This window comes from Vigna unguiculata, chromosome 5 (genome assembly GCF_004118075.2).
Source record: "Vigna unguiculata cultivar IT97K-499-35 chromosome 5, ASM411807v1, whole genome shotgun sequence".
In the NCBI taxonomy this organism is placed as follows: domain Eukaryota; kingdom Viridiplantae; phylum Streptophyta; class Magnoliopsida; order Fabales; family Fabaceae; genus Vigna; species Vigna unguiculata.
This window is the reverse complement of record NC_040283.1, coordinates 5,353,574-5,380,341: the sequence shown is the minus strand read 5'-3', so window position 1 is coordinate 5,380,341 and position 26,768 is coordinate 5,353,574. Positions and strand designations below refer to the sequence as shown.

Genomic DNA, 26,768 nt, shown 5'->3' with positions numbered 1-26,768 from the left:
ACACTTCAAGAATTATTTTTTTTCGGAATACAAAAACAGTTCTGGAAATTGTTTTTCGGATATTGATCAACCCTCCTTTTATGGAAAAACAAATTTCCGGTAGTTGTTTTAGTAGGGTGGATGAAGAAATTTGTATGGGTGCACGAAGCAACACCCAAGTTCGCGACATCATAAGGTAAAGACTTCATAATAAAATGTATCATAATGAAATTACATAAGGTAAAGAAATAAGTTAGACGATTGTTTAACTTCATGACAAGATTAGCGTATAGTTAATATGATATTACAATATTTGTACTAATTTACTGTTTTGAGGATTCATTTGCACGTGTCTATGCTTAAATATCCATCGAAATTTCCATTAATCATCAACAAATCCACATCTTTTTAAGAAAAAATCATATGACATTTCAGGGGAGACATTTTATATTGTTGAAACGCGAAACAAACCTTAACGTTTGATAATTCATGAGCTGAAGTCAAATATGAAGTATATGAGACGATGACTTGTTTTATTTTAAGTATATAAATGTTGAGGACTCGTGTCCAAAGTCTTGAAGACTCATCATTTATTTCAACTATTTGTCATATTCAACTTATGATTGAATTAGTTTGTTATTAAAATATTATTTGTATGTAATGAGTTTGTGACATGGAGGACTCCTTGATTTATTTAAAATATCATCGAAACAACATCGAGATAAATCATATATGAGATTATGAAGTTGAGCTCCTCGTTATTTATTTTTCTCAAATTTAATTGAGGTATAAGTTTCATATATTGTTGTAAGTATGTTTTTATATTCACGTGCTAAAAGTCCATGAAGGTCGTTGATCCCAAGTTATAAACTTGTCACTTATATATATACTTATCATTTGTATTATTTTTTTTTATCATTGAGGGCTCACAAATTACTAATTTTACAACATAAAACAAAAGAAACTCTAAGATCCACTAGGGGGTGGAGACACCCGCTTAAAGCGACATTCCAGCTCAACTGTGAGTAAGACGTAACTCGACTAAACAAAACTACAAAATTGACATTCTAGCTCGATTGGGAGCAGGTCGCAACTTGACTAAACAAAATTACAAATTCGACATTCCAGCTCGGTTGGGAGCAGGTCACAACATGACAAAACAAAACTAAGAATTTGACAATCCAGCTTGGCTGGGAACATACTATAACCTAATTAAACAAAACTACAAAATTGACATTCCAACTTGGTTGGGATCAGGTCGTAACCTGACTAAACAAAACTACAAATTCGACATTCCAACTTGACTGGGAATAGGCTGCAACCTGACTAAACAAAACTACAAATTTGACATTCTAGCCCGATTGAGAGCAAGACATAGCCTAACTAAGCAAAGATCGGAAGATTGATATTCATATTCAAAGTCAACAAATGGTTAAAACATGAGTTCAAGAAGCTCCACAATTTGTAAACAAGTTGTTTATTTTACGGGTGGGTACAATAAATCAGACCATAAATTGTTAGGTAGCTAAAGACCGAAACCACCAAATTTAGAAAAAAGGGCGAAACTTATCTAAAGATGATGTGAGAACAAGTAAAAGCCTAATCTAATACTAGAAGATGGTGGACGATTTATGACAACTTTTGATCACAACATATTGAGGACTCAAGGTTGGAGGATTGTGTATCATCCAAGAAATGGTCGATCTCAACATGATCATTATGATTTTGACCCAATAAAAATTTGTCATAAAATGACAAGTTTCTTTAAAGATTTGTCATGGTACAAGGTGACTTACTAGGATTTGGCCGAGCAGGAAGTCAAGCCAACATTTAGGTCGAGCAAATAAGTTAAGTCAACATTTGGGCCAAGTCAGGAAGTGAAGTCAGCTTTTAGACTGTGCAAAAAAGTTAAGTCATCATTTGGATCGAGTAAGGAAGTGAAGTCAGCATTTCGACCGAGCAAGGAAGTGAAGCCAACATTTGGGCTGGGCAAGGAAGTGAAGCCAGCTTTTGGGCTGAGTAGGGAAGTGAAGCCAACATTTGGACCGAGCAAAAAGGTAGTCTTTGATGACCAAACAAGAAGGTTAGTCCTTAACTAAGCATATAACTAGTAACCAAACCTAAAAAATCTCCGAAAAGCAAAAAGCCGAGCAATGAAAGGGTGTTGGGCCGACCTTGAGAAAGGTTATGGGCTGACCTCAAGCCCAATTACAAATTTTATACCCTCAAAGATATATTGTAAACAAACTTCTTGTAACATTAACTTTCTGTCCAAAAACCACGTTAACTCCCATGATCAAAAGAGAGTTAGGAACAAAGGATGTAAATTCCTTTTTGTTTTTTCTTATAAATATAAAGGTCCATCCAAAAAAAAAAGGACACATTTATTTTGATTTTTGTATGATTAACTTTGAATCAAGAGAGTTTTTCTTATTTGATTTTCGATCTGAGATTTATAACTTTCTATCAGAACAAATTACAATTTAAATAGAAAGTATTTTGTAATTATTATATAAATATTATAAATATTATGACAAATGAATTATAATTATCACAGAATATCTTAATAAAATTATGATTTTGGAGTAATGATATAGGTGAAGTGAACAAAATTTACACAAACACACGTTTTTATGATATACTAATTTCTTTTATAAAAATTACATATAAAGTAATCTTAATCTAATGATAGTGTAATAATTTATAAAACAGTATAAATTTTATTTATACTCACACTATTTTTACTTTTAATATTTATAAATAGTATTTTTAATCTCTTTATTTTTTATAAAATTAAACAAAAAAGCAAAAATCATTAAAAAATATGTATCAAAATAGAAAAAGAAAAAAAAAATTATACGTGCAAATATTATAGGTGGTAAATTTTAAGAATAATAATTAAAAGATAAAATTCTACAAATATGCAAATTTTGTTGTAAATTAAATAAAAAATCACGTATTAAAATTATATATATGTTGTATGGCAATGTAAATTAATATAAAAGTCTTCAATAAGTGGCATATAGATGGATAAATGGGCATTACAATGTATTAATTTATTATTGGGTTAAATATGTTTTTGGTCCCTTAACTTTCGGTGAATTTTGGAAGTAGTCAATTTTGAAACTTTGGACCAATTTAGTCCTTCATCTCTCGGAATATGTGGATTTAGTCCTTTTAATCAAATTTTGTTAGGTTTATTTGACGTTTCATACGCATTTTAGGATTGTATTTGAGTTGTTTATACCGTTTGACACATTTTTGCTTTAATGTTAAGTCAAATACAATTGTGAAACGCGCTTGAAATGTCAACTAAACTTAACAAAATTTAATTAAAAGGACTAAATCCACGTATTTCAAAAGATGAAGGACTAAATTGATTCAAAGTTTCAAAATGGACTAATTCCAAAATTCACTGAAAGTTAAGGGACCAAAAACATATTTAACCCTTTTTTACCAGTATTACTATGTATACAATTTTCTGTGATACAAACATATTCTAAATTAATTTTCAGTGTGTTGTTGGGAATGGCCTTGTAGTTGAACTTGGTTGTTGTTCCCAATCGCAAATCCGAATCGTGGATCAAAGCTGAAACATTGGCGTTCTCATGAAATGCTCGTGATCTCGGTTTTGCAGTCCCTCATATCGCTGTGCTTATTCTAGATCCGTCACAGATTGCAACAATCAAGCGAATCTGAGAAGAGAAGAGGCAAAAGATGTATATGGCATATGGGTGGCCCCAGGTCATCCCTCTCGAGCAAGGACTGTCTCCATCTGCACAGAAGATTGTGTACCTCAAAGTCATCAATCGCACGTTGCTCGTTGTGTCCCCCACTCACTTTGAACTTTGGAGCACTTCCCAGGTACATGGATCCGTGTTTGACCGGTTGTGTGGTTGGGTTCTGTATAATTTTTTTGTTTTTTGGAGAGAATTTATATGGGTTTTCCTGGAGGTGGGATTCTGCAATGTGGGTGTTTGAAAATTAATGTGTGTCCGGGTTTGAATTAATGTGTGTGGACTGGTTTTCATCAAGGCGAGTTTATTGTGAATTTGTGACTATACTCAATTGTGTTAATATTTATTTCTTTTGAAAAAAATGTGAACTGGATTTTGATGGAGGTGAGTTTCTGAAACGTGGGTAATTGAAGTTGAGTGTAATGGATTTTGTTTATTTATTTTTAATTTTAGGATAAAAGATGATTGTTGTAATGTGGGTATAAGGAGTTTGGGCTTAACAGTGTTTATGATTTTTTTGTTGGTTCAGCATAGAGTGAGATTGGGGAAGTACAAGAGAGATTCAGATTCATTGCAGAGGGAAGGAGAAAACATGCAGGCCGTGTGGAGCCCTGATGCCAAATTAATTGCTATTCTTGTAAGTTTGCTAGTCTTTTACATGATTGGATATATTCTATGAATGACCAACTTTACATTCTAAGTAGAAATCTTCAAGTCATATTCATCTTCCTTATACATATATATTTTCAATTTGCAGACATCTACCTTCTTTCTTCATATTTTCAAAGTCCAGTTCTCAGATAAAAGAATACACACGGGTGGTAGACAACCCTCTGCTTTGTGCCTAGCTATCATTTCTCTTCTGCTCACAGAGCAAGTTCCTTTTGCAGTAAAGGATTTATCTGTGTAAGTTTCCTGCTCGTTTTGATTTTCTAATTTTCTTCATGTATATGAGATGCATCAATTTGATTGAATAAAACTATTAAACTACTACGTGTGTGGATTTTGGAATGTGAATTGAATAGGATTTTTTCTTAGTAATTAAATATTGTATATCGTCCATTTTATGCAACCAGCAAAGGTATGCTAATTAGTTTGTGATAGTTCAAATTGAGTGTAATGTCTCACTGATGGATAGGATATGAAGAGAGAAGTAGAGAGTTTAGTAATTTGTAAATAAAAAGTAGAAGTATTATCTTAGCTCCAAAGAATATGCCACTTGTAAAAGTCTGTATGCATTTGATTGTGTAACTGCCAATGCTTTACAAAGTAACTATTGGTATCAACGGTAAGTGTAATATTATGGATTTTTGATTATTTTTGCAATTGGGTGACTACATGATTTCATTTTAACTGGCCTTATCTAAGTTATAAAATAATGTTGTAATTCCTCAATGCTTCCTAGAAAGTGTCAAATTTCTGTGCTTCACTCTATGTATCATAGTCTAAATCTTAAGGCATTTGCAGTGTGATCTTGATACTTCTCTTTATTCTACTGTTTTGTCAGGAGCAATATTATCAGCGATAACAAACATATGTTACTTGGACTTTCTGATGGAACTTTATACAGTATATCTTGGAAAGGGGAGGTAATTTAAAATACTCAGACTAAACAATTTTGGACATTGTATGGTCATTGGTATCTGGCAATATCCAGCCATGTATGCAATAATCTTTCTTTTTTGTTTTTTGATTTTTAACAATATTGCCATCGTTTTATGATCTCCTGAACAGTTCTTTGGGGCTTCTGAATTTGATCCACAACCCACTAATAGCTTTGACTATTCTCAAATGCCACTTACAATAGAGAATGGCCTTTCTCCTAAATCTCACCCGAAGGCTCTTATGTTCAATCACGTTATTCCTAGAAAGTCTGAAATCAATCAACTGGAACTTTGCCTTCCATTGAGGTTGCTATTTGTCTTGTATTCTGACGGGCAACTTGTCTCATGTTCTGTGAGTAAAAAAGGCCTAAAGCAAGTTGACTGTATCAAAGCAGAAAAGAAGTTGTCTGGTGGTGATGCTGTCTGTGTCTCAGTAGCTCTAGAGCAGCAAATTCTTGCTGTTGGTACTAAAAGAGGAACAGTGGAGTTGTATGATTTGGCAGAATCAGTATCACTTATACGTGCAGTCTCTTTGTATGACTGGGGGTAAGTTTTGTTTATTATACATTAATAAATCAGCATCAGATTGAAACCTTCATGATCTACTTCTCCGAGCTTGACAGACAAGTTCTCCCGAAGATTATGAATAAATACCTGGTTTAATGTGTTTTTATGAGTCCTAGATGCTAATGCTATCTCATTCTTTTTTTATGTTTTGAAAGTGTATAGCCACAGTTAACATTATTAGAAAGATCAGCACACCCTAAGTTATTCCATAACTAGTCATCCAAATGAAATTACATTTCTTTGTTTCTATTGAATGCATGCAATTTCAGAGGGGAAGAAGAAATATGACTATAGTGATATTATCTCGATGTTATCTTATCTCATCAGTATATTGGGACTTGTGTTGAATGTCATTTACAGATAAGGCTCCTCTAAAATGAGCTTATCTATGAATTGCACAAATAAGGATGTATCCACCACTGAATTTGAATGTGGTAAGATCATGATATATACTTTTTTAAAATGAAGTGTAGGTACACTCTTATTTGTGCACTTCAGATACAAACTCACTCTAGAGGAGTATTTTCTTTTTTTTAGATGGAGTTTGGTTTGATGGCTTGAAATATTATATTGCAGATATTCAATGGATGACACTGGTCCTGTTAGTTGCATTGCTTGGACACCTGATAATTCCGCTTTTGCAGTCGGGTGGAAGTTAAGGGGGCTTACAGTTTGGTCCGTTTCTGGTTGTCGCTTGATGTCAACTGTACGACAAATAGGCTTAAGTTCCATGTCTTCTCCAACTTCTAAACAAAACCATGATTGTAAGTATGAACCATTGATGGGTGGTACCTCACTGATGCAGTGGGATGAATATGGATATAGAATTTATGCTATTGAGGAGGGGTGTTCGGGGAGAATTCTATCATTCTCATTTGGGAAATGCTGTCTTAGCAGAGGTGTTTCAGGCACTACATATATCCGTCAAGTGATTTATGGAGAAGACCGTTTACTCATTGTGCAGTCAGAAGAGACTGATGAACTTAAAATGCTACATCTTAAGCTTCCAGTTATGTGTTTGATTGTCAATTTGTGAACACGTAATTTGCTGTATGGATATCTATTCTAAAGTTGAAAAGTTTTTGCAGGTTTCTTATATTTCACAAAACTGGCCAGTTCAACATGTGGCAGCTAGCCAGGATGGGATGTACTTAGCTATTGCTGGTCTTCATGGTTTGATATTGTATGATATACGACTGAAAAGATGGAGAGTATTTGGAGATGTTACACAAGAGCAAAAGATTCAGTGTAAAGGCTTGTTATGGTTGGGGAAGATTGTTGTTGTCTGCAACTATATTGATTCATCCAACACGTGAGATACTTTTGTCACTTAACATGTTACATGCTGTTGATACTTCACAAATTTTAGTGCTTGTCAAAAATATCTTTCATAATCAAGTGGGGTTCAACAATGTGCCTGTATGAAAAAGCCTAACTCTAATACATGCCCACACACAAGAAAAGAAATAGGTCTCATTTAAATTATGTCTTTATGTAGCATCATGCAACGCCATTTTGATCTAAATTCACTGTCTCTCGTGTCTCCTCATTTTATCTTCAGCTATGAATTGCTCTTTTACCCGAGATATCACCTTGACCAAAGTTCATTACTCTGTCGGAAACCATTGCTTGCTAAACCAATGGTGATGGATGTGTACCAAGATCATATGCTTCTTACTTATAGACCATTTGATGTCCACATATTCCGTGTGAAATTATTTGGTGAATTATCTCCTTCAGGAAATCCAGATTTACAGGTAAATGCATACTTTCAAATAGTTCTTTTGTTTTTGCCTGAGTAAGACTATTACTTGTTATGCTCCTTTTCTTTCTTATTTCAATTTTCTTCTATAAATCCTGCATTGTTATACATTTTTAAGTGATAACATGACAAACAGCTTTCTGCAGTACGAGAACTTTCAATTGTTACTGCCAAGAGCCATCCTGCTGCAATGCGATTCATTCCTGATCAACATCCAAGAGAATCTATTTCAAACAATTACAGTTCAGTTTCATCAGATTCATTAACAAGAGAGCCAGCAAGGTATGTGTTCTTGTGAACAGCCTTACTCACTTTCTCCACTTTGTTTTTCTATTTGTCTTATTAAATCATTTCAAAATACCACTATCCATGAATCTGGATGCATTACAACAAAGTATCCCGTGTAATTATTGTCATAACAATTTAAACATATATGACGTCTAAATGAGTTGTTGGCTTGCTAGTAAAAAGGTATACCCTCCTAAACTTTGTTGTTTTTGTTGCTATTTTTACGGCCAATAGTGCTATTTTTCTCTCACTAATAATTCATCTTAAAGAAATTTATTTTACTTAATGTTTTTTGCCAAGACATATTAACTAGGATGAAGCAGCCAATGCAGGAGGTGGGATTATATTTGCATATTAGTTTCCTCATGAAAGTGTTTTTTGTTCTAGATGTTTGATATTGAGGGCAAATGGGGAGCTTTCACTTCTTGATCTTGACGATGGACGGGAGAGAAATCTTACTGATTCGGTTGAACTATTTTGGGTCACCTGTGGTCAGTCTGAGGATAAAACAAATTTGATTGAGGAAGTTTCATGGTTAGATTACGGTCACCGTGGAATGCAGGTAACCCATTGAGATCTTTCCTATTCACTGTATGTACTTCCCTAAATTTGACGAGGTTTATGACTTTGATTCACCCTCCGGTGTATTTCCTCTTTACTTGTCTGATAGTTTTTTACATGGAAGTTTATTGTTGCAGGTTTGGTATCCATCTCCAGGTGCTGATCCTTTTAAGCAGGAAGATTTCTTACAGGTATGCAGAAGGATGTTTACAACCTTGTAGGCTGCACTGAACAGAATGCATTACTTCATACTCATTTGATATTGTATTCATTCTTTCAGACCTTTTTGTTTATATTGTACTATAGGCTTAATAGCATTTTTGGTCCTTATATTTGTAGCAATAATTCAATGTTTTCCCTTTATTTAATTTTGACTAACGTGGTCCTTATATTTTTTAAAAAGAGTCAGTATGATCCCTTCCCTTTCATTAGATCAGCGTTAACATCTTTTAGAGGATGATGAGCTGACGTTTGCTGATACAATCACCTACTCTCTTTACACAATTATTGTCCAATCCCAAGGGCAAAATAGGAGGAATGATGTTAACGTTAATCTAACAGAAGATATCACATTCAACCTTTTAAAATATATAGGGACTACATTGACTAAAAAATAAATAAAGGGAAAAAATTGAATCATTGCCACAAATATAGGGACCAAAAATGTTGTTAACGTTAACGGAAGATATCATATTCAGCCTTTTAAAAAATATAGGGATCACATTGAGTAAAAAATAAATAAATAGTTGGTGTATGTGATTGGCTTCATATTCTTTGGAATACTCTGGTTTTACCCTAAATGATGAACTAGACATAGCATGTCCGACTTATCTTCATTACTTTGTTTCCTTTATTGAGTAATTGCTGCATTGTCTTACAATTTATCTGGTAGATAATAGATCTTGTAAAGAAAAACAACAATTTATTCCATTTGAAGCAAATAAGTTCGGTCATTCCTCCGTTCTGAAATCAATTAATTTACTGGTATTTGCCACAATTTTTAGCTGGACCCAGAGCTTGAGTTTGATCGTGAAGTTTACCCTTTGGGACTTCTTCCAAACGCTGGTGTAGTTGTTGGTGTTTCCCAGAGAATTTCATTTTCAGCAAGTGCTGAATTTCCATGTTTTGAACCATCTCCTCAAGCACAAACAATACTACACTGCTTACTACGCCATCTTCTTCAGGTACTGCACTGAATTAAATTGAAGATTGTTATAATTTCTTTAACCATTGGTTCATATTCTACTTTTGGGACATTTTGGTCTCTTGGTTGCCTTTCTCATTCAATTCTTGAAAGAATTTTTTTTAGTACGGCATCCATTTGCTATACTGACCAATAAATGAGCGATTTGAATCCTTCAGAGGGATTATAATCGTAAAATGATGCAACTTTATGATTTGAATTCTGATTGACTACCATGTATATGCCCCACCTTGGGGCCATGTATGAATATTAAATTTAAAGAAAGGGAGTAAAAGTATATTCTATTAGGCATCTTATGAACAATGTAATGAACATAACAAGTATCTAAGAAAGAAAAAGAGAAATTGCAATGTTTCATTATTGATGTTGATATTTGAGGAGTTTGGTAACAATTGCAATTTTTTACTTTCAGGCACTATATATGAGATCTTTATTCTTGTCGAATTTTTCATAGTCTTTACTCTTATTTGCACAATTTGTGATCCATTGCTTTAAAACATGATAAGAGTTAGATAAGAAAATAGTTCAAAACTATCACAGAGGATGTTTGAATTGGTCTAACAGATTTTGTCCTGTTTTTCTACTAGATGGAACATATATGTCTTTTATATTTCTGATAAGGATTGCCTATTCTCTGAATTTCTACTCTTCTCATTTCTCACCTCTATTGTGTATGAAACAATAGATTCAACAAGATATAAGACCTGTCACATTAAAAATGTTTTGGGAGCCTGCAATTGTCTGCTTAAAGTTGGGGGTTCGTTTTGTTGCTTTCCTTTTTTTATGATTTTTTTTAGAGGCACGTTGGACCTTGTTCTCTTTATAAACTCTTGTTCTATAGGGAAAAGAAATATTTATCTGATTATTTCCTGTTCATTTATGTTTCTTCCAGAGGGACAAAATTGAGGAAGCTTTAAGGCTGGCAGAGCTATCAGCCGAGAAGCCTCATTTTTCACATTGTCTAGAGTGGCTCCTTTTTACAGTATTTGAAGCAGATATATCCAGGTACTTCAATCTGGAAATGTTAATACTCTAAAAATGGGACAGGATCAATGAACACTAGTTAAGTGGCATACTATGTATAATTACACTTTTCAAGAAGTAAATTTCATCAATGTAATCATTGAATCATGGGATATTATTCTTGTTTTCATGTAAATCAAATTTTAGATATCTAGGCATTTGTAGATGTGTACTTTAATCTAATAGTAGCTATTTACTTGTGTTTTAGATCGGATATTGTATGAAGTTATTGATTAGTTTTTAAATTATTCAGAATTTTGTAAGACTTGATTTATGAGAACCTTACATATAACAGTTAGATCGATAAAGTTCACATTTTCTTAAATATTTCATCCTGTGTGCTCATTGCTGATTTTGGTGCCTTAAAGGAGCCATTCACCTTTAACAGCCTTTATGAAAACAGAGTTTAATTGCTTAGATCAATACTTTAATTTTCTTCAGACTGAAAACCTGTCTAGAAGTTATAAACCTCAAACACTTTGAAAGTTACCTGCCCTCATTAATGATATCAATAGGACTTAATCTCATAATCAGGTCATTCCTGTAATCTGAAATATGATATTAATTTGAGCTGAGGAAGTTTGATAGTTGGAGTAAAACTTAGTTGCCTCATAGTTTTTGTGTTAGCTGTTTAATAATTGTCAAGCCAATTATTCCAGGCCAAATGTGAGCAGGAACCAGATCTCAGTTGTTAAACATGCTAAAAGCTCTCTTTTAGAGAAGACCTGTGACCTGATCAGGAATTTTCCAGAGTACCTTGATGTTGTTGTAAGTGTTGCAAGAAAAACAGATGGTCGTCATTGGGCAGATTTGTTTGCTGCTGCTGGAAGATCAACTGAGTATGTCCTTCTAGCATCTATAGTTTTCATTTTAATTTCAACTTTGATTACTATGTGAAACTGTGTTGTAAATGTTTGTTCATTGTATATTTTGGATGTCTAATTCTTTTGGGGCTCACTGTATAGATTGTTTGAGGAATGCTTTCAACGTAGATGGTACCGCACTGCAGCATGTTATATACTTGTAAGACTCACTTGCCTTTCTCAATAGTCCCTTTATTCATGCCAGGGTTCTCCTTTCTGACAGAATTGGTTTATGAATTGAATGTTGCATTAAGGATGACAATTCTGACATTTATTAGGTTTTAAATTCTCTGACTTGTTAGACTATTCTCTCACATGGTGCACTGTTACTCTTCAAATACAAATAGGATTTTTTTTTTTCTGATATGATATCATATTAAGTATATTTTAGACTTGCTTAGTTAAATTTAATAAATTTCACATGAATAAAACAGGTCATCGCCAAACTGGAAGGTCCTGCTGTCAGTCAGTACTGTGCTTTACGGTTATTACAGGTTTGGGGTTTGATTGCTTAAGTTTTTCTTTTTGGTTTTATTTAATGAACTTTAGTTACATCAATAATGTGATTATCAAAATTCTACAGGCAACACTTGATGAATCATTGTATGAGCTTGCTGGGGAGCTGGTATTATTTTGAAAGGCCATTGGACTATTCATTTTTTCTGGTCAAGTAATAAATCTTGTACAAGTTCCGTCTTTGTTAACTATTTTTTTTGGGTTTTAAGGTGCGGTTCTTGCTGAGATCTGGTCGGGAGTATGACCAAGCATCAATTGATTCAGATAAACTGTCTCCAAAATTTTTAGGCTATTTTCTTTTTCGTTCTATTGAGAGGAAGCAATCATCAGATAAAAGGTTCATTTAAACTTTAGGCAATTGTATTTTTTTGGTTGCTCTACCATCACAGTTTCCAGCCATACTAACTAGTAATTACCTCTGGAGCAGCTCCTCATTCAAAGAACAAAGTGCCCATGTTACCTCTGTCAAGAATATTTTAGAAAATCATGCTAGTTACCTGATGGCTGGGAAAGAGCTCTCCAAGCTTGTTGCATTTGTAAAAGGCACTCAATTTGGTTTAGTGGTAAGATCTTAATGATTGATTTGTTCTAGTCCCTGAGATAACTTTCTTTCTAGTTTTAAGTGTTTTAAATTGTTCAATGGTATCAATTGTAGGAGTATCTACAACGCGAAAAAGAAGGGAGTGCACGGTTGGAGAATTTTGCTTCTGGGCTTGAACTAATAAGCCAAAAGGTTTTGGATTTTAGCATTTCCATTTCATTGGTTTTTCCATCACCTTTTCTCTTTCAATCTCTCTTTTTATAGTTGTTGATGCATAAAATCTGATTCTTGGTGTACCTTTCCTTGTTTTATTCACTCAAGCTTTATTTGTATTCTCTGATAATACTACAAACTGTTTCTGTGGCCTGCTATATTTTGGTACAAGTTTTTGTGGTATAGACATGGGCTTATTCTGTTTAAGTTTTGATTTTCTTAGAATAGGTTTGCCGGAGTATAGATTTTCTTGATTCATGGATTTTTGTTTGGTTCCCCATGATTTTTTTCTATAGTTGTTTCTTTTTCTCTTTTATAGACATATCCTTGGGAGAGTAGTTGATTGGTGAGATATGAGGTACCAACCTAAATGCGATGTTATGTTCTCATAGTGATGCTTTCTTTAGCTATATCTTAATAAAATAAAGGGTTAAATATGTTTTTGGTCCCTTAACTTTCAATGAATTTTGGAATTAGTCTATTTTGAAACTTTGGACCAATTTAGTCCTCCATATTTTGAAATGCGTGGATTTAGTCCTTTTAATCAAATTTTGTTAAGTTTATTTGACATTTCAAGCACGTTTCATAATAGTATTTGACTTAACATTAAAGCAAAAATGTGTCAAACAATATAAACAACTCAAATACAATCCTGAAATGCGTACGAAACATCCAATAAACCTACCAAAATTTGATTAAAAAGACTAAATCCACGTATTTCGAAAGATCAAGGACTAAATTGGTCCAAAGTTTCAAAATGGACTAATTCCAAAATTTACTAAAAGTTAAGGGACCAAAAACATATTTAACCCTAAAATAAATAAAGAACCATGTATCATGATTAAGGTCTCAAAAGGGGTAACTGATTTCTGAAGTCAATTTTGAATACGCAATGATCATTTGGCATGAGCTTCTATAGATCTATACTGATATTTTGTTTAGTTTTGTTTTTCTCCATTATTGAAAATATTTTTTGTTATCAGTTTCAAATGGGAACATTACAGAGCCGCTTGGATGCTGATTTTCTCCTGGCACATATGTGCTCTGTGAAGTTTAAGGAATGGATAGTTGTCCTGGCTACTCTCTTAAGACGTTCTGAGGTATGTTTGACTTTTGTCTGTACAGGACAGGAAGATCTGAAATTATGCTGAGATGAATTCATCAAAACTAATGTTGAAATTATAAGCCAAAGAAAGAAGAGAGAGATTTGGCAAGTTTAATGCAATGGGTTATGAATTATAGAGCGTAATTGGGATTTGTACCCAAATTTTACATTGGAACTTGGTGGGAGTTATTGTTTCTGAATGTAAAATAAACAAGCCCTTAAATATACTTTCTTTTCTGGGTGGGGCCTTCATCACTCATCATCATGCATGTCTGAATCAGCTAACATGACTTTTTTTCCATCTTTTCCATCGTAGGTACTACCCCAACCTTTTTTCTAATATATTCCTAATCCCATCCATATGACATTTTAGGCCTTATGGTTGTGGTAAAATTTTCCTTTGAGTTTGAGTGTTACCTTTTTGTTATATAACCCTTAAAGCACTCTAATTGATCTACCCTTGCTTGAACCTATGGTTTACATCTCTATTCTCTATCGTTCTATGTGATGAATTCAAAATACCTATGTGACTTGTGTAAAGCACGTTCTCCAAGTTTTTGTCACATGTGGATCTTTTTCCATTTTAGAAAGGGTTCACTTTTGTTGACAAGTGTATTGTTTTGAGATTTTTCAGGTTCTTTTTGACTTGTTCAGACATGATGTTCGGTTGTGGAAAACGTACAGCACCACTATGGAGGTATATCTATTTGTTGTAGGTTATTGTGTTGGCATGATGACATGTAGACTTGAATGAACTAAATATGATGTTCCTATCTGTTTTGTTTGCACAACAGTCACACCCAGCATTTACAGAATATCAAGATTTGCTGGCAGACCTGGAACAGAGACTTTCATCAGTTTCAAATGTAGAAAGAAAGTAAAAGTGAATATAAATCTCACATTTGATTCCTGCTGATTGGATGGTTTTCTGATTGATCACGTCACACGTAAGGACTATGCATCCTTTCCCTTGGATATGATTGTGGGGACCAGAATACCAAGTTATTACCATGTTGTTGGCAACGAGTTATTTTATGGTGTTAATCCAATGAATCCAGAATATAGTACATGTAGATAGAGGTTAGAAATATGTGTAGGGAGGCTTGTGCATGTCTGAGGATTTCACTATTCTTTTCACTTTTGACCACATTTTGTAACATGTGTTTTTGTAAAAGCATAAACAGATCTCGCTGTATATATTAGTTATATGCCGTTGATCAGCCTAACATTCATAGTAGAATTTATGCACTTGTTTTTCTCCCATAATTCACTTCATCCTTCAATTCTTCCTTCAGTTTCTTTCTACACTTCTATTTCCTGTTCTATGCTACATTTTGACTTGCTTTTATTTTATACATTGCATTATTTCATATAAACAAATGCATGTGAGGTTTCGAGTTACTAGAAGTATTTTTACGAATTTCAATACGATTGTTAGATTTGAATATGCTTTTTCTCTCCATAAAAACATTGTTTTGATGTTGCAGCAGGCTATTCTATGAAATCATTCACTTTAGAATAATGAATTTCATATTTTTTCTTTGTTTAAATGTAATTAGTTTAAAAATTATTAAAAAATGTAGTATTTCTTATGAAAAGGTTGTGTTAAAGCATCACTGCCGAAACATAGTATCTCATCAAAATTGATTCCTCAAATTTCACAAATAATTTACAAGATATCAAATGTATATCATAAATGAAAAACAAAGGTACAGAGAAATTGAAAAGTAGGAAAATCATTCCTGCTTCTAAGAAAGTCACAATAAATAAAACTTGGTCCAGCAATTTTTTTTTTTCAATATTCAAGTTCTTTGGCACTCTTTTATAACTAACTGAATCAAAGTAAATATGGGTGGTGCTACAATAATTTTTTATTGGATTATATAATGTTTGATTAAACTCTGTTTGTATATATCTCTAATTTTTTATGGTCAATTAACTAATAAAAACTTACCAATTACTTATTGATTTTAAAATTATTTATAATATTAATGCAGTGACTATTTTCTCAAAAAAAATTACAAATTGGATAGGAGTGACAAAATAAATTAAACCTGTATTCGCCACTAATTTAGTAGGCTGTAATGATATTTTCAATCTTCCTAACCCGTATTTTCACTTAAAATTTAAATATTTTTTTTAAATATTACTTTTATTATATTATTTTAAAAATATAAATATGTGATAATTTTGTAATTCAAATTATTAATACTACAAAATTTAAATTTAAATTATTACTGTAATAAAGTAATTTAATATTTAAATGTAACAATATTATTAAACATATAAAATATACTTTTTACTTCAAATAAAAAGTAATAAAATTAAAGAAATTAACATGTCAGAAAATTAAAATTCCAGTCTATTCCAACTCATTACTAGTAAAGTCAATAATAGCTGCACAAAACAAAATCGAACTGTTTTACCACGTGTACTTTACTTTTGTAACAAGACATTAGACAAAATATCAATTGTTTTCATGAAAAAAAAAATTAAGGACAAAAAATGGAATATCAATTTTCTAGGACCATGAATGAGTTTGACATTATCATTCTTTTATATTTCTATTTAACAATCATAAATATTCTTATTCTATTTATATTTATCTTTATTAGTTAAATATAATATTTTATAATTAAAATGGATTTTAAAGAAGTAAAATAAAAAGTGGCGTGTCTTTTTTCTATTCTTAATTAGATTAATGCCACCTTACCTTCATATAACGTAAGAAAATCCAATGCCATGATAGATTCTCATCATCTTTTCAACCATATCCTCCACTGATTCACATTCCATTAATCACAATTTTTAACTGAAATTTTATTTGCTTTTTTTATAATAAATTTCTTATAAGCAATGATTAGAACCTAACTATTTCTATATAGTAGCTAATTTACAAGTTCCTATAAAATTACCAGCTAAAGCTATAAGACTCAAAATGGAGATTTTCTGCTAAACCAGACGAACAAATGGCTGCAACCTCCTGCTTCATCTTCTTGGGTCCCGAAACAAAAACTCCAACTCTTGTTCCTTCAACTTCCATTAGCATTCCTGGAAAATGAGAAAAAGAAAAAAGAAAAAACTTTTGATTGATGAATTTCTTGGCCATGTTTAAAATGTGTGAATGAAAACTATTTCTGACTAGATTTTTAGAGTTCTAAAACGCATTATACCCTTGAAATGATACGTAAATGACTTACTTCTCAGATCAGGTCTTACATCAAAATGCACTTTTGTAGCTTGAACAAGGAATTGGTGGGGTAGGCTTTCAACTTCTTTATCTCCTCCATTAACATTCACCTCTGATGATGACCCTTCTAAGTTCTGAATCTGCTTTGCTTCTATATCGTTGTGTTTCTTGTTCCAAACAACAGCTACACTAGCAGCCATTGTTATGGACACACATATGGCTAACATGCTGAGGAATGACCCCAAAGATTGTGAAAATATTTTATTAGAATTGTATTCTACAGGGAAAATGATGTATCGTGTAATGATCCCAATTAGGACAAGGAAAATAATGAACGAGGATGAGATTATAGCACAAAGCCATAGCCAACTGTTAGGACCTAAAATAGCAGATATGGGTGCATCTGTTGCCTTGGGTTTGAACCTTATATCTTGAAGGTGAGTTTGACTTTCCAATTCATGCTCTTCCTTTCTTGTGATGTAGGCCTCAATTTGTAGTTGCATGTTAGAAATATCAAATGGGGTGCCAGAATTTGGAAGGATCAGATCCAGCATTGAGAGATAGGAAGAGTTCTTGAATGCACATATTAGGATAACTTTTGGGGTTCTGCATATGAATGCTGTGTTCAAATACATTAGCTCCCGAATGTTGGAGATAAAGGGGGTGATTCCACTCCCTCCACTAACCATCACAAGAGTGTCATACCTAGTTATATGAGGAAATCAAAACATTTTCAGATATGAAGCTACAAGTGAAAGGGTGCAACAAATTGCATGTAAATTTCATTATGCAGACCTCAGATAGTTGGTTGATGCAGGTCCATATGGACCTTCAACAGAGACACTGAGATGATCAATTGCTGAAGGGGTTGAGAGCATCTGGTAGAGTTTCTGGGACCAAGTTCCTTCACTTTTGATAACAACACTCAACACTTCTGGCTCCAAATTACTATTAGAAGTAATGGTAAATGGATGCCACTGTAGCTTCGATATGCTTGGTATATTTATGAACATAATACTTGTAGGACTATAAGTTAAACCTGCCAAAATCCAAAACATGTCACATAATATCTTACTAAAGTATCATCATATTTTGTATAGAGTTCACAACAACATGTAGTGACATTGTGTTAATTATATATACCATGGGTCTTGGAGAAGTTGAGTTGTAGAGTTTTACAAGGCAAAACACGAGCAGAAATCAAAGGAACTTGGTATCTTGATTGCAGAAACCTTAGGTAGCGATCAACTAAGAAGAGGTAGAAAGCTGGGAGCATGGTGCATGCATAGGAGAAGCCAACGTGAAAAATGAAGAAGACAATGAAGAGGATGTAGAGGTAGTGAGTGTAGAAGAAGACCTCAAAAGCTTTACGCCTAATACGAGGGATTGCTGCAATCCACATCAACAAACCAGCAACCAGAGATACCTCTCCACTTACATTTGAAATCCCTATTCTTTTCCATTCCAGCATCTGCTTCATAGCTCCAACATAAAATACAATCATGTCTCCAAAGACAAGACAACAAAGTATATGTCAAATTGAACTATGAATTAGAGTCCATGTGTATTGCTTGCTACTTTGATCTTTTTACACTGTCAATAAAAGTCATGTCATGGTTTCTAAGACTCTTGTTACAGAAATTTAATTTATATGCTTCATATGAATGATAATAAGCTATATTTAAATCACAGTTTTACATTGTTATTACCACCGGAGCTACTTTCTGTTATATGCAATAAGCTATTGTTGTTTGATTTATCAGAAAAGAAAACATTTATATCCTTGAGTGTGAACAGTGAGAGTGAGCACTCGTTTCAATGGATTATTGATTATTTTCAGTGTATTCCCTATTCACTCTTTATCTTCTTCACGTTCCCAAGAAAATAAATTATCTCCGTTTATTGCATTTGGTACACTACTTTTTAGAAGTTTCATCAATACATTAACTGTTCTGGTGATAGTAATAATTTCTTATTGCAACGACTTCCACAGTTTAACTACTATTCAATGAAGAAAACATTAAATATACTTGGTATTTTAAAATTTATAGAACTTATATTTAACATTTACGACTTACTCACATTTCAAAAGGCACCAAAGGAAAGAGATATGTAGTAGCATAAGGATATGAAGATGAACCTTTGAAAGTTGATGAGTAAGTGCCCAATAGATAATGAAAAGAATACCATGAGCAGTGAAAAGGGTCATGGCAATGTGTCCTAGCCAAATATGGTATTTGATGCAACTCTCTTGTGTTAGTCCAAGTAATGGTAGCACTGAGGAACTACGAACAACTGGGAAAAACAAGAATGCCAAACATATGTTCCCAACCAAACCCAACTTCACAGCTGCACTAGCTAGTCTCTTCTCCCAGCTGCAAAAAACGCATATAAAACTAAGTCTAAACCTTGATCATGTTTTGTAACCAACCATCTAGTTGTTGAAATTTAAGTGTTTGATAAGAATGTTCTTACAGTTTTACACCTTGTTCTGCTGCTAATTTGTGGGTGATTTTGGCAAAGCCATTGTGCAGATAGATTGAAAAGGACCATAAGAGGAGAACAATGAACATAGACAAGAAGGCCAGTTCTGTGACAGAAACTATGCCAAGAGGACCTCTCACAAGCACCAAACGCTTCCATATGGATACCTCGTGTTTCTTTCTGCTGTTCATGAACCAAATTTAACAAAGTAAAGCACTTTGCAGAACAAATATGATAAGATCGAAATGGGGGGTTTGAAGAATGAGAAAATATTGGACCTTTTTTCCATGTTGGAACCCTTTCCTTTTTTGACTATGTGGACGTAGACACATCCCAAAGCAGCTATGAACAAGATTGGACAAGTGTAAACCAGAAGCCTTGCACCTGCAAAAGATGATCATTATTTGGACTTTGGATATCTAATATAAACACCAAGTGAATTTGCTCAGAAAGAGACCTTGTGCACCAAAAACAGATTCAGTCTTTTCTTGAAGACGATGCTTCCATTTTTGCTGGTAAGTGTTTGTGGGAGTCATTATCCACACGAAAATCCATCCCACAAACACAACCACCACCAACCACCTTATGACAGATTCAACCCTGCCATATTTTTCTTCAGATAGCGTCTTTTTCTCCACTTCCACATTCATCTTTGCTTTCTCTTTCCCTTCTCTTCTTCTGACTTATACTCTACACAAGAAACAATGGTGACACAGTTTGTACAGAGAAAATAAACTAACATATATATATATATATATATATATATATATATATATGATCAGTGGCAATTACTTTCGTGTCTGTTTGTGAAAACTAAAGCCATTAATATCACAAATTATGATGAGAAAATAAAAAACACACAATGATAAAGTTATTACAAGACCATATTACGAGGAATTCGGATAGAACAATAATGTCTTTATTTATATAAAGATATAATCCTGCATATGTTGTTTCTTTCCATAACTTCACTTAACAACACCATTTAGTTTTACATTAGCAGGAATGAAGGAATGAAAAACAAGGCAAAGTTGAAGTCCCAATGTTGCAGTTATTTAGAAAATATAGTACTATACATTAGAGTCTGTTACAAAAAACCATCATGGAAGGTTAACCTCTTGAGTGTGGTGAATTGTTCCAGCTGAGATGGTGTCTGAAAAGTAGAACACACCATATATTTGGGTGTATATAAGCGAGGTTGGGTGTTATGTTCATTTGGTTGGGGATTAGAATGAATGGTGAGTGTTGAGAGAATTGGATGCTGAGTCAAAGTAGGAATAATAATCAAAGATAACTTTGGATCACTTTAACTGAAAATTTTGCGGTTAATAACTAAGAACACCACGCTTCGTAGGCTCGTGCCTGAAAAAAATTGATGTTGGTCTGCGCGTGTTTCAAGTGTGTAGGCGTGTGTGGAGTTTTGTTTACACCTTATACACTTTTTTTTTTTCTTTCTATCTCTTTCTTCATATCATATAACCTACACACTTATCATTTTTATTCTCTCTCTAATTGTATATATACTAAATGTTAAACACTTTTTTTATGTTCATGGAGCATTACAATATTTATATGAAAAATGATTGTTGGACATTTTTTTTACACTTATTTTTTAATTCTTATCTCTCTGTTCTTATTATATCACATAACCTATAAATTTATCAATTTTCTTTTATGTGGTGTTCAAGAATCATTACACTCTACGCATATTTGTTTTATTTATAGGAATTTATTTTCCTTTTTTTTTCACTTTTAACTCAACAAAGCATACTACTTTTTCTTCTATTTTATTATATATTCTTCTCTCTTCTTTTATTCTCCTCTTAAACCACCAAACTTTCACACAAATTATTTCACAAAGAGGAAGTAATTAAGAAACTAGAAACAAGATGGAACTTTTTAGAAAGTTAAGATTGTGGTTTGTACGGAATTAAAATATTAATTAGGACTTATCTTTTAAACTGTTTTTCTCTTGGCACACGTTTAGGCAGAGTATTAAGAGCAGTAAAAAAGATTTTCCATAAAATATTAGGAATTAAAATTTATAGCCTCTGAAAAGAGATAAGAAGGTATTTAAATGGAATTGCAGAGGTGCAGAAAATTGGAAACATGTGGAATGGAAAATTGAAAATTGTATGTTTCAGTATTTAATGTTGTCTTCTAGGTCGGTCTACACTTCGTTCATTAAAACTTGATCCAAGCATTATTTTACTAATTAAAATAATAAATTTTATTATGCGTAATTATTATTTTAAATTAAAAAATATAAAAGTATGAGTTGTTTAAATTAGTGATGACATGAAATAATCATAGAGATAAAAAATTATATTTTTATTTAGTTTTATTAAAAATCGTATTTAAATGGTGCATCTTAAAAACTTGTTTTATGGATAGTGTTTCATATATATATATATATATATATATATATATATATATATATATATATATATAACATATTAAACATTTATGTACTAATATTAAAATTTTAAAATTATTATATATAAATATATAAAAAATTTGTGGGTTCAATTGAAGCGTAGACTCTGTTACTGCCTCAAATGTTAATCAGAATGAGGCAGGTGTTATTGATATTAACGTCCAACAGTTTAATAACCATCAAGAACATTTATAACAATAGAGAATCAAACCCTAAAATAGAAATTAAACTTAAAGGAAATATTAGTTTTAATTAATTTCAGATAGTTCTTTGATTCTCGGTGTAAAAGTAAAAAGTATATTCTTTTCGTTAAATACAATTCATATTTAAGTTTATATATTATTAGAAATAATTGTCTTGGTTTATATTCGCTTCTAAGTTGTATATTTTTGTTGTGGGGTGAGTGGGAAAGATGAGATTTGTTTGTCCTTAAGTTGTAAATAAAGAATAATTTTTTTTTGTTATAAATTGTGATAGTTATTTTTAATTTATACTAATTCAATATTGATGAGTGTTTTTTTTATTGTTGGTGTAGTTATGATTGTATTATTTTATTGTTGTTTTTATCTATTATTTTAAAATAATAAATTTATGGATGTTCTTCTATATATGTTGTTTAATTTTGTTATTTATATTTAATGTAAAATTTTAACTGCTACTTAGATTGTTTTTAACAATTTATTCAAAGATGGTATGCAAGATAAGATTTATTTTGGATTTGATAAAAGATAAATTAACTATAAATGAAGATAGTAAAAAAAGAAAAATAAAAATAAAAACAAGATAAATATCTTTTAAATGAATTTAATATCTAAGTGAAAGAAAGTAGACAAGACTCATGTACAAATCAAAGTTTAATTAAATGAATGTATATTTTATAGAAGAAAGAAAAAAAATCAAACATCAAAATCAAAAAGACGAGAATTAAATTTAAAGATTTGAAATTAAAATAAACATATATTAAAGTAAGAATCTTAAAAATATTTACATAGTGTCATTTTTATTTAAATTAATTTTAGAAAAATCAATTTTATAAATATCCATCATAAATAAAAGTACATTTTACTATTATTTAAAAAATAAAAATTAAGATATTACAAATATTTAATATTTAATTATATTTGATTTTAATATATATATATATATATATATATATAAAGCGCATAAATAAAATAAAGTAATAGATTTTTCATACATTTGTGTCTCTTACATCTCTCCTATCTCCGGAAATCAAAAAAATCCAAACAAATATTATCACTATCTGAATGTATTGTTTCACTATTTATTCGAATGTCTTTACCTTTTAAGATTGAATTTTCTTTACTTCTCTGCAATCGATACCGTTGTTTTCTTCAAAAAATAAAAATAAAAATAAAAAAATGAAAACGATGTTTCCTCTTTATTTTATCGTGGATTTTTTCTCACTTTCTACAATCAACAATAATATTTACTGATTTTTTTAATATCAATCAACACTACAAAAATGACTTTTAATATAAATTAATTTATTATTCAATATAAATTAAAGATACCATCTAAACATTTTTAATATACAAAATGAATAATGATGTAAGATGTGAAAAAAAAAATATTATATGATATCGATTAGACTTTTATGTGATTAAAAGTGTACTAAAGTTATTGAATTTTATATGAAGATAGCTTTTCAGATTGGTTAAAACTTGAAGTGATAAAAAAAGGTATATATAACATTGAAGATGACATGAAAGCATTAGAATAAAAAACAAATAAATGTTTGATGTCAAATGTTTAATGTGTAGCTTTTTTTATGTTGAAGTAATTGTGCTACATATAAGAAATATAACAAATAGATGAAATTGATTATGTATCCAAATTGTTATACTTAGGAATTATTAGATTTTAATCCACACAACTTCACGTGAATTCCCAAAATTCAAACCTTTAATCCAACTTCTTTATTTCTGACTTAAGTAAAAACCTTCTTTCATACTAATAAACCTTTTGGCTTACAATAGTTAAGGTTATATCATTCATTCCATCGATTTTCACTTTTATAAAGAAATCTTAAGTATATTCTTTTTCTCAATTAGGTTTTTATTTTGAAAATTTTATTGTAATTAAGTCATCTTCGTTAATAGTGTAATAATTATATGTCATGTGTCAGCATATGATTTTATTTATTTATTTTTTCTTTTACTTTTTATCTTTTTTATAATTAAGAAAAATTATCACGTGCTAAGTTGATGTTGTGTCAGTGACAGAGGCATTGTGATGTGGCAGTGAGAGTGTCATGTGTCATTACTGAATGTGAAAATTTTCAATTTAATCTTTGTATTTGTTATTTTGTCTCAATTTAGTCCCAATTTTTTTTTAAAATTGAAACAATTTCAATAATATGAAGTGTGAAGTTAGGAATGCAATAACTTGTGAAGTGTTAGAGATAAATACGCAACCAATGAACCAAATAAGCAAGAAGAAAATTTTTCAAACAAATACTTAGAATTGCAGAAAATGAGCAAAACGAACTTTCCTTTGTTCTTCGGTTCCAAACATGCTTATGGGATGGATATGAACTAGAATAAGTGTTAGTGAAATGCTTCGAGAACACATGGTTACATTCATAATTTGTTATTTTTAGTTGTTATTAATTTCTTTGTTTTAAGGAGTCAATTTTAATTTATTTGTTATCTCTATTTTCATGATTTATTTTTAAAATCACATTGTTACTAAAAAGTTATTCTTAAGTCTTATAAACGGGAATGTTTCCATTTTAAATAATATCATCAAACATTTATATGTTCTTTGTTAAGCATAATTTGCTTTTCTTAAAATATTCCAACATACCTAGAAACTTTTTTTACTGGAATTCTAAAATGTATTTACAAGTTTTTCTGAAACAATTCTTTCCATTTTTTCAGTGGATAAAAACTATAATCTTTGGTTAGTCAAAATGGAGGTTTTAAGTAAAAAAAAAAAAAAAAAAAAAAAACTATTTTGAATCAATAGGTTTAGGTTTCTAAGACAACATATTGGTATTTATATATCCTAAAGCAAAGATGAGTATTAATGAAATGCTTTAGGACCAACACATATCTACATTTAAATTTTTTTTATTTTTAGTTGTTATTGTTTTCTTAGTTTTAAAGAGTAAATTTTAGTTGATTTGTAATTTCTATTTTTATATCTTATGTCTAGAACCACATTCTTAGTAGGAAGTTATTCTTAAATTTTAAAAATTGTAATGTTCCCATTTTAAATAATATGATCACATCTTCACGTGTTCTTTGCTAAATTCTACTCTTTTTTAAAAATATTTCAACAATTATCATCTAGAGCCTTTTTTTTTATGGGACCTGTAAAATTGATTCTAAAACAATTTTTTTTTTTCAAGTCGTTATTCCAGTTTTCAATAGAATCTCTTGAGTGTCAAAATAAGACTTATTTAGAGATGTTGGATTTTTTGGAAGGTATAAAAGAGGATTACAAAATACTTTCATTATCCAATTATCTCAACTTGGCCCAAATTAAGAATCATAAGAAGAAAAAAAAATTAAAAAAACATAAGCAAACAATTTAAGATTATCTAAAAATGGAATCGAAATATGCAAGTAATTAATTTAATGATTTTTGTAATTTTTTCTTATTGATTCTAACTACTAACTAAATGATTTTTGTAATTTTTTCTTATTGATTCTTTGCTGGAAAAGCACCTTCAACAACATGATCACCCCGTCATCATTCTTTATTGTTCTTGGGACTAAAAGGCATGTATCACTTTTATAAAAGTAATTTTAAACAAATTTTGTGTGTTCTCGAACGAAACAATAAATACTTCATATCTCTATGGTATTGTTACTTTCTCAGTCGTTCTTGAATCTGCACAATCACTATCACAACTTTATCCCGTTGACAATAGCAAACAATTTATCTAAATATTCCTTTATAATTTCAGATTCTTTCATCCTTTTGAAACTCAAATTCTCTCATTAAATTAAATACTTGCATGTTTCGAATTCTTTCATCTCTGGCATATTCTGTTTTTATATAATCTCAAATTGCTTTTAGATATTTGAGAGTCATGATTCTAGTAAAAATATTATAGAGACACCAGCAAAAATCATGATTTTGTCTTTGCTTTCCAAATTTTTTTCTCCTTATGATTCTTTATCTAGGCCACACTGGGATTATCAGGTTGGGGTTATCAGATAGTGAGCGTACTTGTAATCATCTTCTATGGCTTCTCAAAGATCCAACACCTTTAGATAAATCTCCATTTTGACACCCCAGATATCATAATTTGCTCCATTAAAAATTGGAAGAACTGCCGAAAAAAACTTGTTTCAAAATTCATTTTAGAGATCTCACAAGAAAAGTTTTCAAAACTCTAGATACCAATTGTTGAAATATTTAAAAAAAAAAAAAAAAATTTGCTTAACGGAGTGCAGACGAAAATCTAGCCATATTATTTGAAACGAGAACATTATAATTTATAATGCTTAAGGAACAACTTCCTTCCCACTAACAATGTGGTTTTAGAAATAAGCCATAAAATAACAAATCAACTTAAATTGTTTAAAGTCCATCACTTAACATTTCTCATGATTCGTTTGAGTAAGACTTAATCCAAGTATAAACCGAAACAGATAATTTGGTGTATCAGTATACATTCATATAAACCACTCAGTATGATAGCTACAGAAGTGTTTCCTTAA

At 31.3% G+C, this 26,768-nt stretch overlaps 2 protein-coding genes across 4 annotated transcripts; one reads left to right on the top strand and one right to left on the bottom strand.

Moving 5' to 3' along the window:
- The first annotated feature begins 3,478 nt into the window (after positions 1–3,478).
- On the top strand, positions 3,479–15,233 carry LOC114185002 (RAB6A-GEF complex partner protein 1-like). 2 transcript variants are annotated; one of them, XM_028072470.1, is made up of 23 exons: positions 3,479–3,843; positions 4,251–4,353; positions 4,474–4,622; positions 5,224–5,305; positions 5,451–5,866; positions 6,464–6,896; positions 6,976–7,199; positions 7,449–7,644; positions 7,786–7,931; positions 8,325–8,499; positions 8,636–8,689; positions 9,503–9,682; positions 10,595–10,707; positions 11,385–11,564; positions 11,691–11,748; positions 12,023–12,082; positions 12,172–12,213; positions 12,314–12,441; positions 12,532–12,667; positions 12,760–12,837; positions 13,842–13,958; positions 14,598–14,660; positions 14,758–15,233. In XM_028072470.1, exons 1-23 carry the CDS (start codon positions 3,710–3,712, stop codon positions 14,842–14,844), a joined length of 3,354 nt encoding a protein of 1,117 aa, XP_027928271.1. In that variant the 5' UTR covers positions 3,479–3,709; the 3' UTR covers positions 14,845–15,233. The 2 variants fall into 2 exon arrangements, with proteins under 2 accessions (XP_027928271.1, XP_027928268.1); XM_028072467.1 differs by having other exon boundaries at positions 4,246–4,353.
- Positions 15,234–16,824: 1,591 nt separating this feature from the next.
- LOC114186059 (ferric reduction oxidase 2-like) lies at positions 16,825–20,338 on the bottom strand. Of its 2 annotated transcripts, none has more exons than XM_028074059.1 (8): positions 20,095–20,338; positions 19,916–20,021; positions 19,629–19,820; positions 19,294–19,528; positions 18,297–18,624; positions 17,949–18,192; positions 17,164–17,858; positions 16,825–17,014 (listed from the first exon to the last, which is right to left on the bottom strand). In XM_028074059.1, the coding sequence occupies exons 1-8, from the start codon at positions 20,285–20,287 to the stop codon at positions 16,875–16,877; spliced, it is 2,133 nt and encodes a 710-aa protein (XP_027929860.1). In that variant the 5' UTR covers positions 20,288–20,338; the 3' UTR covers positions 16,825–16,874. The 2 variants fall into 2 exon arrangements, with proteins under 2 accessions (XP_027929860.1, XP_027929861.1); XM_028074060.1 differs by having other exon boundaries at positions 19,629–19,817.
- Positions 20,339–26,768: the final 6,430 nt, after the last annotated feature.